The sequence below is a fragment of the Dicentrarchus labrax genome, unplaced genomic scaffold (assembly GCF_905237075.1).
Source record: "Dicentrarchus labrax unplaced genomic scaffold, dlabrax2021, whole genome shotgun sequence".
NCBI classification, from domain to species: Eukaryota; Metazoa; Chordata; class Actinopteri; family Moronidae; genus Dicentrarchus; species Dicentrarchus labrax.
The window spans coordinates 24,074,392-24,087,787 of record NW_026136714.1 but is presented as its reverse complement, the minus strand read 5'-3'; the positions used below and the strand labels follow the sequence as shown (position 1 = coordinate 24,087,787).

General features: G+C 39.4%; 1 protein-coding gene across 1 annotated transcript in view; it reads left to right on the top strand.

Annotated features, from left to right (window-relative positions):
- The first annotated feature begins 265 nt into the window (after positions 1 to 265).
- The window catches only part of hk2 (hexokinase 2), a 39,679-nt gene continuing 26,548 nt past the window's right edge, over positions 266 to 13,396 (top strand). The window contains exons 1-6 of the mRNA XM_051421381.1: positions 266 to 563; positions 3,427 to 3,589; positions 5,085 to 5,233; positions 6,275 to 6,394; positions 8,246 to 8,341; positions 9,516 to 9,615. Coding sequence (XP_051277341.1) covers positions 501 to 563; positions 3,427 to 3,589; positions 5,085 to 5,233; positions 6,275 to 6,394; positions 8,246 to 8,341; positions 9,516 to 9,615 — 691 coding nt within the window. The 5' untranslated portion in view covers positions 266 to 500. The remainder of the gene's footprint in view (positions 564 to 3,426; positions 3,590 to 5,084; positions 5,234 to 6,274; positions 6,395 to 8,245; positions 8,342 to 9,515; positions 9,616 to 13,396) is intronic.

The following is a 13,396-nucleotide window of genomic DNA, read 5'->3' as shown; positions in this document are numbered from 1 at the left end:
ATATTGAATTGAATATGAATGTAGCTTGTTAAGTATTGTGTAAAGTTGTATACAATTGAAAGTGCCTCAAAATTGTTAAGTTAAATAAACATATTCATGACAAATTGTGAACAAAAACCGAACATTAAAAGCTTCACAGCAGAAATGATATTTGTCAAGGTATTCCTGTTATTTTGTCCACCCCATTGTACATCCATGGACAGTGCTTTGGTAGAAAAGGACGTCACGTCGCGCCTTCTCTGCAGCCAATCAGCGTCATCAGTTTAGAGTGACGTCACCAAACTACCAACTCCAGGAAGCTGGAAGTTTCTTTCTGAGGACGACGTTTTTAAACACTGTTTTAATTGACGGGGTTTAGACAGGAAACTGAGCGGCGAGTGAAACTATTGATTAGTATTTATTCTTCAAATAGTCCGCCTTCGTTGATAAAGTTTGCTCAACTCTACAGCAGGAGGACAAAGGACACAGGACGTAAAGTCGTCACACATCACTAACCAAAGATGTTAGCCTCGAGTCTGCTGGCTAATTACTGTACCGAACTCCATGATGACCAAGCGCATAAAGTGAGTACTGGAGTAAAACACTCCACCGGGTTTGTTTCGGGGACGTTTGGTTTGTCGTGACAGGACCTTTGAGTGTGTTGCCCTAATGTGAGGCAGTGGGAACAGGGGTCAGACAGGCTGCTAGCATGTACGAGGGCAGTGACAACGACTCCACGTCACTTCTCGCGCAGTCTAAATATTGTACCTTAATTAACATCACCTGTGTGCTCAGGCACGAGGCGCAGTGTATCCAATCCAATCCAACTTTATTTGTTAAGCACTTTAAAACAACCAAAGTTGACCAAAGTGCTGAAGGCCCTAACGCCAACTGTGTGAAATGCCCAAACTGTGAAGCTCATTTCATACAGTAGGTACAGTCACACCGTGTGTATCTGCTATAGCTTTAAAGCTACATATCTATGAAAACGTAAATAAGGCCTTTTTCACTGAAGACCATTTGACATGTCTGTAGGAAAGTCAAGGATGCAAATAATGAAATCACAGAAGTAAAAAGTAAGATGGCTGAATTCAATTTAGCTGCTTTGGTGTCTTGGTCCTGTTTTTGCTTTTTCACAGCAGCCATTTTGACATGAAATAGTAAGGTAAACACAGGTGTTACCAGTGATACAAATTAAGGCTCCATTCCATTTAGTATAGCAGAGCCTTTCCAGTGAGCCACAGTAGCAGCACCCTGACTCTGATTGAGAGTGAATGGATCATTGTATTGAAAATAATTAAATAAATGAAACCTATGTTTACCCTACTATTTAATGGCAAAATGGCTGCTGTGAAAAAGGGACTGTTGGGCACTCCTTACTCAGCCATTTCCTGGTTATTGTTTTTTTTGCTACCTGCTAGTAGTATTTGTACTAAATATCTGTCAAATTTCCCAAATACATAACACTAAAATTAAAATCAAGCCCAGGGCTGGTGATTGTTCTGATCTATGTTAAGATAACATAGTAGGCCATGCCCAAAAAAGGCTTACTGGGACACTTGAATGGAAGGAAGCCATGTTAACACTTGTGCTTTTCCTACTTTGGCAAGTTCAAATATTAAAGGCCTTTGCTAAGAGATTCATCATAGCATTTGTACTGCATGGTAGTACAATACTTAACTCCTCTCCTATTTATTCATTTTCACTAATGGTTGAATGGAACTCATTACCCATTTGTCCTGTTGTTTGCTCCTTTTTTAAACAGTGGATTCAATTCAATAGTCCATCCAGTTCAGTTCAGTTCAATTCAATTCAGTACAACTTTTTGAATCGAAGAAAAGGCAATTTGATTTCCTGCATGAGTACATGGCTCAAAAAAGACAGGAAACAGACAATTACAAGCGTTATGTGCTATGTTGAGCTGATAGTGAAATGGCATTTAAATAATTATAAAAATTAAAAAGAAAAGCCAAAAGGAAATGGCTCACATGGCAGATAAACCTTTAATTGTTTCATGCGCCTAGCTCCATGATGCCATGGGCCTTTGTCTTGATCTGCTGCTCAGAGGCTAGGCTTCGGAGGGGCACTACAGTCATTTTGGAACAGGTGTTCACTATGTTTTGGAGACAGTTTCTGTTTTTGACAGTGAGGGATGGTAACCAGCAAATGACGGAGAAACACAATACTCTCGATGAAGGAACGGCAGAAGCTTTGTAAGACTGGTTTTTGGACACTGAATGAATTCAGTTTCCTGAGGAAGTATTGACGTTGCTTTCCAGATTATGGTTTCTGTGTTTTGCTCAAACTTCAAATAAGTTAACAACGTTGTTACCAAGATATTTATGGTTGACAACATCAACCTCCTTGCCGTGTATGAGCACTTGTTCTGTTCTGGGGGCTTTTTTCTTTCTTTTTTTATATAGTTATGATAATAAGCACAGTCTGATAAAGAAAGGAGACGCGTATTCCATACAAGGAAACAGTTCAGGTAATACAGTCATAGATAGAATGCTGACCTTTGCAGAAAAGTAAAAAAGTGTCACCAAACATTGCCCCTGTTCCTTCAGTTAATGCCAGACCCATATATATTTTTCTTCTTTATCCCTAGCTTATGTGACAAAACATGTCAGTAGTAGTAGTAGGCCTCTTTTGAATGTAAAGACATTAGGAAAATCTACTCCAGAAAAGGTCTTTTCACCACATTTTGTCAAGCTTCTTCTGGCTAAACTCTATTATCCTCACTATCTCCAGTGTGGGTGACACGCAGCAAAGAGCCACAAGTTGGGGTGGAACCCATGGCTGCTGCAGCTAGGACTCAGCCTTGGGACAGTACACCATTATGTTAGCACCTTTTGTAGCTACATTCAGAATAAAAGCCTTTCAGTGGTTTGCTAATGAAACTTAAATATTTAGAGAAAGTGGGATTGCATTACCAGTTGAATCCACCTCCGATAGAACTACAAATTAGAGGGAATCAGAAAACAGTGTGGCTATGATTTCTGAAAGTAAGAACAGAAATGTGAGAGTGGAAGAATTCATTTCGCCTGATGCCCTCTAATCTCTAGGCTAATTTCCTTACACTCACTTGAGCGAATCAATTACAGAGCAACACTAAGTGCAACTGCTAGCAGCTTAAATTAACATTATCCTCACTGACTGTGCGTGGCAGCCAGCAATACAAGCAGAACTGCTTTTAAACAAACAGAAAAGCTTGTTTTGCATCCATTCAGTCCCTTAACATGCTGCTGTTGGTACTGACACAACCCTCTTATCAGGCAGTATTCAAAACTTGGTAGGACTATATCCTCAAAAGAAAAAATTTATATATTTTTTCTAAATGCAGAGCTGTCCAATTTTAATGTAATTTGTTGGTTAATTTGTTAAATTGAATAACAATACATTTACTATTTTATTTATTTACTCACTGCTTTACTCCTAATTATTTAGGTGGACAAATACCTGCACCGTCTTCAGCTTTCAGATGAGACGTTGATGGATGTGTCAATAAGATTTCGACGAGAGATGGACAAAGGCCTGTGCAGAGACACCAACCCTACAGCTGCTGTCAAGATGCTGCCCACATATGTGCGCTCCACTCCTGATGGAACAGGTAATGCTACTTTTCATATAAGAAGTCCGTTAATAAAAATAACATAGAGACTCGGGAGTGCAACTGCAGTTCCATTAGGGGTGTCATAATCGAAATCGACTGAAATTAAATCTCAATCTTGAACTTCAAACTCAAAGGTAGAATTGACAATGCAGCCACACCCCCAATGTCACGTCCAGTATGTATGCCAAGACGCCAAAACACACTCACGTGCTGAACTGCGGCGTCAACACTCCTCTAATTTTAGGCTGCAGCCAGTTAAAAAATACACATCAACCAACCAAAATCGAAGCCCCCCTTGCTACTCTGAAATTTTTAAAAAAGTTTTTTGTCGTTCATTCACGTCAATTAACACTCACTTAGCCTACTCAACTTAGCAAGTGAAAAGATGATCTAGTTACAGTCCAAAATTACTTTAAGGCTTAAAATGCACATTGATAAGTACATATTCCATGAACACTAACCTTGGGTCTCTTCGGAGAAGTAAAAGTAAATAACATAAGGAATGCATTAATAGTAATATTAAAAAAAGATCGAAAATCGAATCGTGACTTTAAAATTGAAAATTAAATCGAATCGAGGATTTGTAGGATCGTGACACCCCTAAGTTCCATACACACCACTGCAAAACCACAATATTATAGCAGAATCACTATTTGCCTGGTACGTGCACACATACAAGGAAAATTTGGCTCTCAATGTACAAACACAGACTTGGAGCATAAATAAACAGAACAACAAGTTCAACAAAACAGAAATAGACTAATATGTATGTATGTATGTATGTATGTATCATATCATATATCATATATAATGTCAAATTAAGCCAAATTAAGTTAATGGGTGAACACATTTTCTGACGTTTCTCCAGTGTTCTTTTTTAGCTTAGAGAGTCCTTTCAAAATATCTAACATTAAAAAGGTCAAAGGGGTTTGGTCAGAACCTCATACAGAACAGTGCGACAGCAGTTCTGAACTGCAATATAATTATTATTTCTGATGATTCACTCCTCACAAAGTACATCAAGATAATAATGAAAGTTTTCTTACCTTTCTTCAGTGAATGAGGTGAGGTCAGGGGTGCAGTGTGGTTGAAAGTTTTATAGAGACAATAAAGCAGAAAGGTGGAGGAGGTCCTCAAATGTCTGTTATTTCCACAATATATTCAGTTTACTGCCACAGAGCACTACAAAACCAGAAAATAATTGAAAAGCCGAAATTTCATTTTAGAATCTGGTTATTTTTTTCTTTCTTTCTTTTTTTTGTTTTTATTTAATTTTAATAAATCTCGGGACCCGCAGTTTATTTATTGACAACCTGGTCCCACCTGCATCTAGTCAAAGTTAAAATTTCCCTCCTGTGTGATATGTGTCCCCTAACTTTCCTAATGTTTTATGAAGAAGGAATTCTGTTTAGCATTTGAATTATTTGTGTGTGCGTGTGTGCGTGCGTGCGTGCGTGTGTGTGTGTGTGTGTGTGTGTGTTTTTGTTCAAAGAGCAAGGTGAATTCCTGGCCCTTGACCTTGGTGGATCCAACTTCAGAGTGCTCTTGGTCAAAGTAATGGCCGATGGCGAGCAAAAGGTGGAGATGGAAAATCAAATTTATGCCATTCCTGAACACCTCATGAGAGGCAGCGGGTCTGAAGTAAGATAAACATTACACACAGCTAATATTTACTGTACAAAATATAACACAGCATTGTTGTAGCCTGTAATGTGGTGGCAGTGTGCTAGCCAGCTTAGCTGGCATTTATAAGGTGTCAATGTCATTTACTCATCACTTAAACAACAAACTATAAACTTGAAACAGACAAATGTGACTGATGCAAAAAGGACTACATCCACAACACCAACCCTTGTAGCTTCATACTGACAACACTTAGTGTGTTTCTCACCACATTCAGAAAAACAAATCTGCTTCAGTACAAAAGCACAGCTGAGCTTGTTAAAAGTTCCAAGTGCTTGAAAGAGATGGAAAGGGAAGTATCAACAAAAATAATTAATTAGAGAGAGCTCCTGCAAGTATTATCACATTGATTTTATATATATATATATATATATATATATATATATATATATATATATATATATATATATATATATATAAAAGGCTGCACTGAAGAAACAAACACTGGAGAGAGAAACTTCCTCCAGACAGTGACAAGACCAAAAAGGTTACAGAGCCTTTGTTATTTTATATTATGTAAAAAGAAAACCGGTTCAAGGGAGGAATTTTGTTTCTTAATGCAATGCAGAGCTATTAAATTGTTCAGCATATACACTGAATTGATTTGTATAACTTTAATGTACTTGAAAGTGCGCATTGTGCACCTGTATTATAAAAATAGAAAAAACAAGTATCAGATTGGAACTTGTTATCGGCAGATACTCAATATTAAATGACAGGGAGGGACATCCCTTATCTATATATTTGTAATTATATTGAGTTTTGTTCTGTGGTATCAGCTCTCAGAACAATTACTTACTACTACCACTATTCTCAATGTTAATAATACAAAGCTACTACCACTACTAATAATTGGAATGATAGCATTAATGATTTTTGGTATCTATATACACACACACACACACACACACACACACACACACACACACACAACAAATCAAATTGCATTTCGTCAGCTTCTCATTAATAAGAAAACTGACCTTTTCTCTCCCCCTGTAGTTATTTGACCACATAGCTGATTGTCTGGCTAATTTCCTGGAGAAGTTGGGCATAAAAGATAAAAAGCTTCCTCTGGGTTTCACCTTCTCTTTTCCCTGTCAACAGACCAAGTTGGATGAGGTGAGTGATTTAGAAATAATATTTTGGCCTCAAGTGAGAGGGTAGTCAATGACTGAGCCCCCTATGACTTAAGGGTCATCTGGGACAAAGTGTTTTATTAAATTGGATCTGATAACAAGATTGATATTTTTTCTTTAGCTCAATCTGTATTTTATTTGACTTTATGGATATAAACTGTTTATATTTTATCCTAAAGTATATTTTAAATCTTTATTTTTCCTGAAACCAATGGGTTAACTGTGTAACATGCTCTTCTGTAAGTCCTGTCAACTTGTCAATTCATATCTCAAGTGGGATATCTGCGATTGGATAAATTGAGGATGAAGGGCATCGAGCACCTTTAGGGTGAACTGGCGAACTGGCACTGATGTTGACCTTCTCGTCCAACATCTCATAAATGTTCTACAGAATGAATGGACACAAATTCCCACAGGACCAACTCCATATTAAAGTATATGGATTTGAATACAATGTCATTACAGTCCCTGTTGGTATTATGGTCAGGTGGCCGAATAATTCAGTACTCACAGGTAACTTTAGACCATCTTTGATCACCCTGGAGCTGATCATTGGCTTGGTCTTTGCCATTCTGGCTATTCTTCGATCCATTCGAATGGTAGTCTTCCGTTTTTCTTTTACGTCTCTCTGGTTTTGCTTTCTATTTTAAAGCATTGGAAATCATTTAAGCCTATCATTTTTTGCACTTCTTTATACATTCGCCTCTCCAATCAACGTTTTAATCAAAGTTCTTCTGAACAATGTCTGGAACAACCCATTTTTCTCGTGTGGGTGTGGGTGTGTGTGTGTGGGTGTGGGTGTGGGGATCAGAGCATTTCCAAAACTGCATCTCTTGTGGGGTGTTCCCGGTCTGCAGTGGTCAGTACCTAGAAAAGTGGTGAACTGGAGACAGGGTCATGGGTGGCCAAGACTCATTGATGATCAGTGATGGGAATAACGGCGTTACTTTTTTCAGTAACGAGTTATCTAATTGATTACTCTTCCCATCTTAATAACGCCGATACCATTACTGCCAAAAAATTTGGCGCGTTACTATAATTGAAGCTGTTTTTTTTTTCATCAGACCAACTAGATCTCTGAGCCGAGAGGCAAAGACTTTTTTTTACTGTTCTTCCTTGGTTAGTGGGCAGTGCATGAGGCAAGCGCATAAATGCTGACGATTGCCTGAGGTTGAGTAAAATATCATGGTAAGCCAATCAGAGGTAGAGTTGGGCGGGTGTTCGAAAGCATGCATAGTCCGACACACAACGAACAACACAAGCGAGTCAGTCAACGAGAGACAGGTATGGCGAGTTGTGTTGCATCTTATGACATTTGCACTAAAAAGAGTGTATATATTTTTTGAATAAATTTTTGGTACATTGCTTAAAGAGCATAATTTAGATTTATTTGTTGGCTGGCTGCAGCCTCTTGAAGTGAGATTGTCAATGGCCAGAGAAAGAGACTTATTTTGTATTAAGTATTGTTTTGTTCTAAAATAAAAAAAAGTTTTTTTTTTGTTTTTTTTTATTAAATACATGGTTTGGGGGTTTACATAGTAAAATTTAAATTTTGAATTGAATTTTGTTTGAACTTTATCTTTTGATAGACATCAGCAGCAACTTTTTGCCAGTTTCTGTGCGTTTTCACTTGAGTCTGTATTTCACTCAGGGATTGTTCTATCCACTGATTTGTTTTTTGTTTTTTTTAGATTTGTTGACTCACGTCAGATTGTTAATTGGTGGGGTCTGCATAACTAACTAACTTACATAAGTGTGTTGTTGATTGATTACGCCAATGACATGGCTGAAATGAAACAGATAATGATTCTGTTCTTTCTTTTCCTATTTCCAGAGTGTTTTGGTGTCTTGGACCAAAGGCTTCAAGGCAAGTGGAGTAGAGGGAAAAGATGTGGTCAGCCTTCTGAAGAAATCAATTAAAAAACGAGGGGTAAGTGTGCAAATTCTGATTTCATTGTATAGTATGTGCTATTTTCATTCAGCAAACTTACAAAGACCTAGAAATCTTTTTTGTGTACTTTCTTTATCATGTCTGCTTGGAAATTAAAATAAAAAGTCAGATGACTGCTCTGACTCTGTTTGGAGTGATGTGAAGTTTGGGGCAGCAGTTGCTGCTTGGGCCCTAATTAAGAAAAGACAAGTGATAGAGCTACAATAAGCACATCTGAAGGCTAAGAAGGAACAATTAGATGTTGAAACTGCCATAGCAAATGTCACTGCAAAAATAAGGGTTTATTTTAAGTGATGTACCATCCTCAGAAAAAGCAGTTGTGTGGGTTTGACTGTGTAGCCTCATTTCAAGGCACTTCACTAAATGACATACTGCTTCTGTTTGAGATGAATGCATAATCGAATGTTTAGAAGTAGAAACACATCACAACAACAGACAAACTAAGTACAAAACAAACGCATACTCTCACAGACACAGCTGGTGGCACAGACACATCCATCACATGGCAGAAATGGATGCAGTGGTAGTCAGACACTTGACATCATCTTGACTTGACTTTGACATATTGTTGCCTTTGATTTCAATGCCTGAGATGTGGAGATCCTGAGAGAACAATGATTGTTCATGGTGATAGGTGGCCATTGCACCTTTTGCCTGCAGGCAGCATCTTTAGAAATGTGCAAACGCAGCAATGCAGGAGGCTTCCCCATCAGTATTCCTGCATGAGAACATTCATGTTCCTTCAGTTATCCATTCTGATAATCAAAGCCACTGTGGTAATGGGGTAGGCTGCAGTGTCTTGAAATAATGTTTCATGTCCAAGCCTAGAAGAGCAGGCCACCTCTGCATGCACCTTTATGTTTTTAAGTCTGTTAAAAACAAAATGTATCTCCCCCTCCCCCACCCACTTAAGGAATTTTCACTTGTGTTCAGAGCAATTTAATGGTAAGATGCAGAATCATTGTTTTTCAAAGGAAACACAAAAAAAACACAAAATGAATTTTTGATTCAAAACAGACTTTTCATTATGTTGTGCAGTTCAAGGTAGTGACTTGGAAATATTGGAAAAATATGTACATTTCTCACAGTCTTTAAAGCTTTAGAAGTGTAGTAATAGGCATGATGTATATCATTTAATGAAATCTCATTGCAGGATTTTGACATTGACATTTTGGCTGTGATCAATGACACGGTGGGGACCATGATGACCTGTGGCTATGATGATCACCACTGTGAAATTGGCCTCATTGTGGGTGAGTCCTGTTTATTGATCGGTGAAGGTCAGCAAGTGTTTGCTCACATGCTAAGTTAGCAGAGCATTTGGATACTGATGCTTGAATCAAGCATAACAATACCCAATGAGCAGTATTTCAGGAAGAAAATAAATGCATTGGCCTTGGGAATAGGTAAAGTTTTTTTTGGTGTTTCTTCACTCACTTGGTTACTTTTGCAAACTACAACTCATTGTCTATGTAACCATAAAAGGATGTATAATATGCAGATTGAAATCTTAAAAAAGAACAGAAGGAGGGTGGGAATGGGTATGCTCAGTCTGTCTCCTGACATTTGAGAAGCTCCCATTCCAACATGACAATGTGGTAACATGTTACTGATAGATTTTCCTCTTTGCTGTTGTTTTCTGTGTTGTATCTTAGAGTTATTTAATTGTATATGTCAGTGCATCAAATCGGAATGTATGTATTTTAACAGTACTATGCATGTAATATTTTTTTGCTATTTTGGATCAGCCAATTATGCCAGCACTGCAGGCCTTGTCACTGCTAACTCCCACTCTTGGTCTGTGGAAAGTCTCGACAGACTTCTCGGATTCGCATGGAGTTACCAACTGCTCCTTTTTAATCTGTCAATTAGATCCCATCCCCCGCTGCACAGGTGTCTGACCACCTAAAGACTGGTGTAGTAACAGGAACCTGATCCCACACCGGGATCCCACTGGTTGACGATGCCAATGTTTGATGGTGCACCACCCAAAATTAATTACTTCATTTTGTTGGGGAAGCAGTTGAAAATCTGTTTATAAATTGAGTGTTACATCCCCACACTCAAATGTGTTGCATACCGGTAGTTGTGACATTTGTTACTTTCTTGTGCTTCAGCAATGCTTGAGGGAAACTTGAGAAATACCTTTTCCAACATTTGGAATCATATTATCATAGAATAATATGGTTATGGTTAATGGGTTCATCATTGCCAGCTAAGGCTCACAAACATGCCTGAATTCTCTCTTGGGAGTAGGTGCTTTGGTTCCAACAAAAAAAAAATATAGAATTAAGAATAAACCTTCCAGATCTTATTAAAGGCATTTAGAGATGCTTTAGTTAAGGTATGCACCATTATTTGATTCTTATCTGTGGTGGCCATTTGTTAAATAATGCATACAAAGTATGATCTTGTCCTACTGTAAAGTTTTATTCAAATCATCCATGAATGGACTCCATGCCACTATCACACACTCGTATGTGAAGGCTCGAAAGAGTGAAGATTGAAAGAAGCAGTATCATTTTATCCCTGTTGGAGCATCACTCTAACACAGTAACTTATTCCTAAATTCTGGGGAAACAAAGATAGTGTGGTGCAACGATCGGTCTTATCATGTCCTTGGCTGCTCAGTTGAAGTCTCAACATCCTGCTGTTTTCTTGGACACAGAGTGTAGTTAGAAACAGGGTTAAAGGGTAGATAACAGGTTGTACATGGTTTTACAATGACCAGGTCAAAGGGTCAAATTAAAAAAAATTAAAAAGAATTAAAAAAATTGTCATTACATATCATTAAATGGTTTTGAAAGGTTAACATTGTGTCTCACATGGTGTAATTCTGCACCTGAACTTGCCTGCGTCAAAGGAATTAAAGATGATGAGAATGTGGCCTGGCTGAAGGCAGCTGAAGAACTGAAAATTAATGCTTGAATCTGTAGAAGAGAATGGGCATTGTGTCATAGTGCCAAAAAAGCTCTATTGAGTGCCCTAGGTGTCAGACATTCCTCTTGATCCATTTTCAAATGCTTGAAATTGTTAAGTCTATCATTACATACTTTTATGTGCTACATATAAAAACTATTAGAGATAGAGTTCTTTTTATGGGCCAAGGTATAGAATGCAACAGAAGATGTGTAGGGTTTCTGCTGTCCTGATGTGGATGGGGAGCTTGTTCCACAATTGTGGAGCCAGGACAGCAAACAGTTGCTATTTTGTTGAGCGGTAGCTGGGCCTGCCTTTTAGTGAGAGAGCAGCAAGCCAGACTGGAGGGCTTTGACGATGTCCAGGATGTAGGAGGAGCCTGAGCCAGGGGGGTGGGTTGGATGGCACATGCAGGCACACCAGCGAGGAAGGAGTTGCAGTAGTCTAGGTGCAAGATGATGAGACCCTGGACCAGGTGCAGGAGCAGATTGTTCCAGCAATGTTGGCAATGAAGGACAGCTGGTCTTCCAGTGCCTCAACCAGGCAGAGATGTCAGATATGCAGAGATCTGTGCTGTCACCCTGTAAGTGTGGTCCTTGAGGCAGGATGTGAATAGGGAGAGTGCAGGGCCTGAGACTTCCAGTTCTTGCATGGTTGAGAGAAGGATCTGGGGGTTTACTGTGTCAAACACTGCTGAAAGGTCCAGTAGGATGATGATGATGATGATTGAGGAAAGGGAGGTCCAGCAACGTTTTACATCTCCTCCTGTGGGGGATCCCAAGTGGTCCCAAGCCAGATGAGATGGGCCTGCATAATGGGGGCACCATGTAGTTTCTTTCCGGCTGTGCCTGACTGGGCTCCTTGGGTCAGAGCCAGGCCACCAGACACTCGCTGGCAAGCTCTCCTCCCAGGTCTGGCTCCAAGAGCAGGCCACAGTCTCCCTGTTCCAGACGAGGTGCTAAGCGGTGAATCTAGAGGGTGGCATGGAGACTTGCTGATTTAATGTTAAAATTTGCTTGGAAAAGCCCTGAAATGAAGACACATTAGTAAACAATTGAATATAAATATCTAAATTAATTTGTTAAATTTGACAGCTTTTAACACCAAACTGGGGAGGAGGCATTATTTAGGGGTGGTAGCTGCCACCCCTCTAGATCCCTGGAGGTGCTGCAGCTCCTTTTTTGTCCAGTTGATGTCGAATCTTGTGAATCACTGTTCTGGCTCCTCCCCTGGGACCAATTTGCCGTGGGGCACGCTACCAGGAGCTTTTGCCCCTGACAGCACAGTTTCCAAGGGGACAGTGATGCGCAGACTGATGAGGAGGGGGAATCAGCACCTTATCATGGCAATTTATGGGTTGTACACATTATAGGGTATACTTTTCTATCATTTAAATTGGTGGAGTGAATAATACTTCATAAAATATATCACATCTTTTCTTTTTACTGTTTGACATCAATATATGTGTTCCAAATTATTATGCAAATAAGCAGACAGGTTCGTTCAGATAGAGGCTTGTTGAGGAAGGTTTCTGTAAGACTAATTCATCGTATTAAGTGAGCAGCTCGTGAAAAGAACCCACTGATGAGTAGTAACAGTTTTATTCACTGATGTATGCTGTGCTACACTGGATGGTCCAGATGGATGGAGTTCTGGATGGCCACCATGTCCCAACAAGGCTGCAACGTCAACAAAGGAGGTGGTGGAGGGATGTTTTGGAATCATGGGAAGTGAGTTGGTAGGCCCCTTTTAAAGTGCCTGAAGGTGTCAAAATGACCTCTGCAAAATATGTGGAGTTCCTAAGAACAACTATGCCTTCGGGAGTAAAATCATTTTTGTGTAAGACAACGCATCATCCCATGCTGCAACAAATACCATTGAGGCCTAGGCTGCTATGGGCATTAAGGGAGATAGAATCACGGTGTGGCCACCATCATCTCCTGACCTCAACCCTATTGAGAACCTGTGGAGCATCCTTAAAAGGAAGCTCTATGAGGGTAACAGCAGCTCTGGGAGGCAACTCTGGCACCCTCAAAGGAAACACAGGCAGAAACTGTACATGGACTTACAAGTTCAATGGATGAGAGAGTTGTTAATGTGATATCAAAGAAGGAC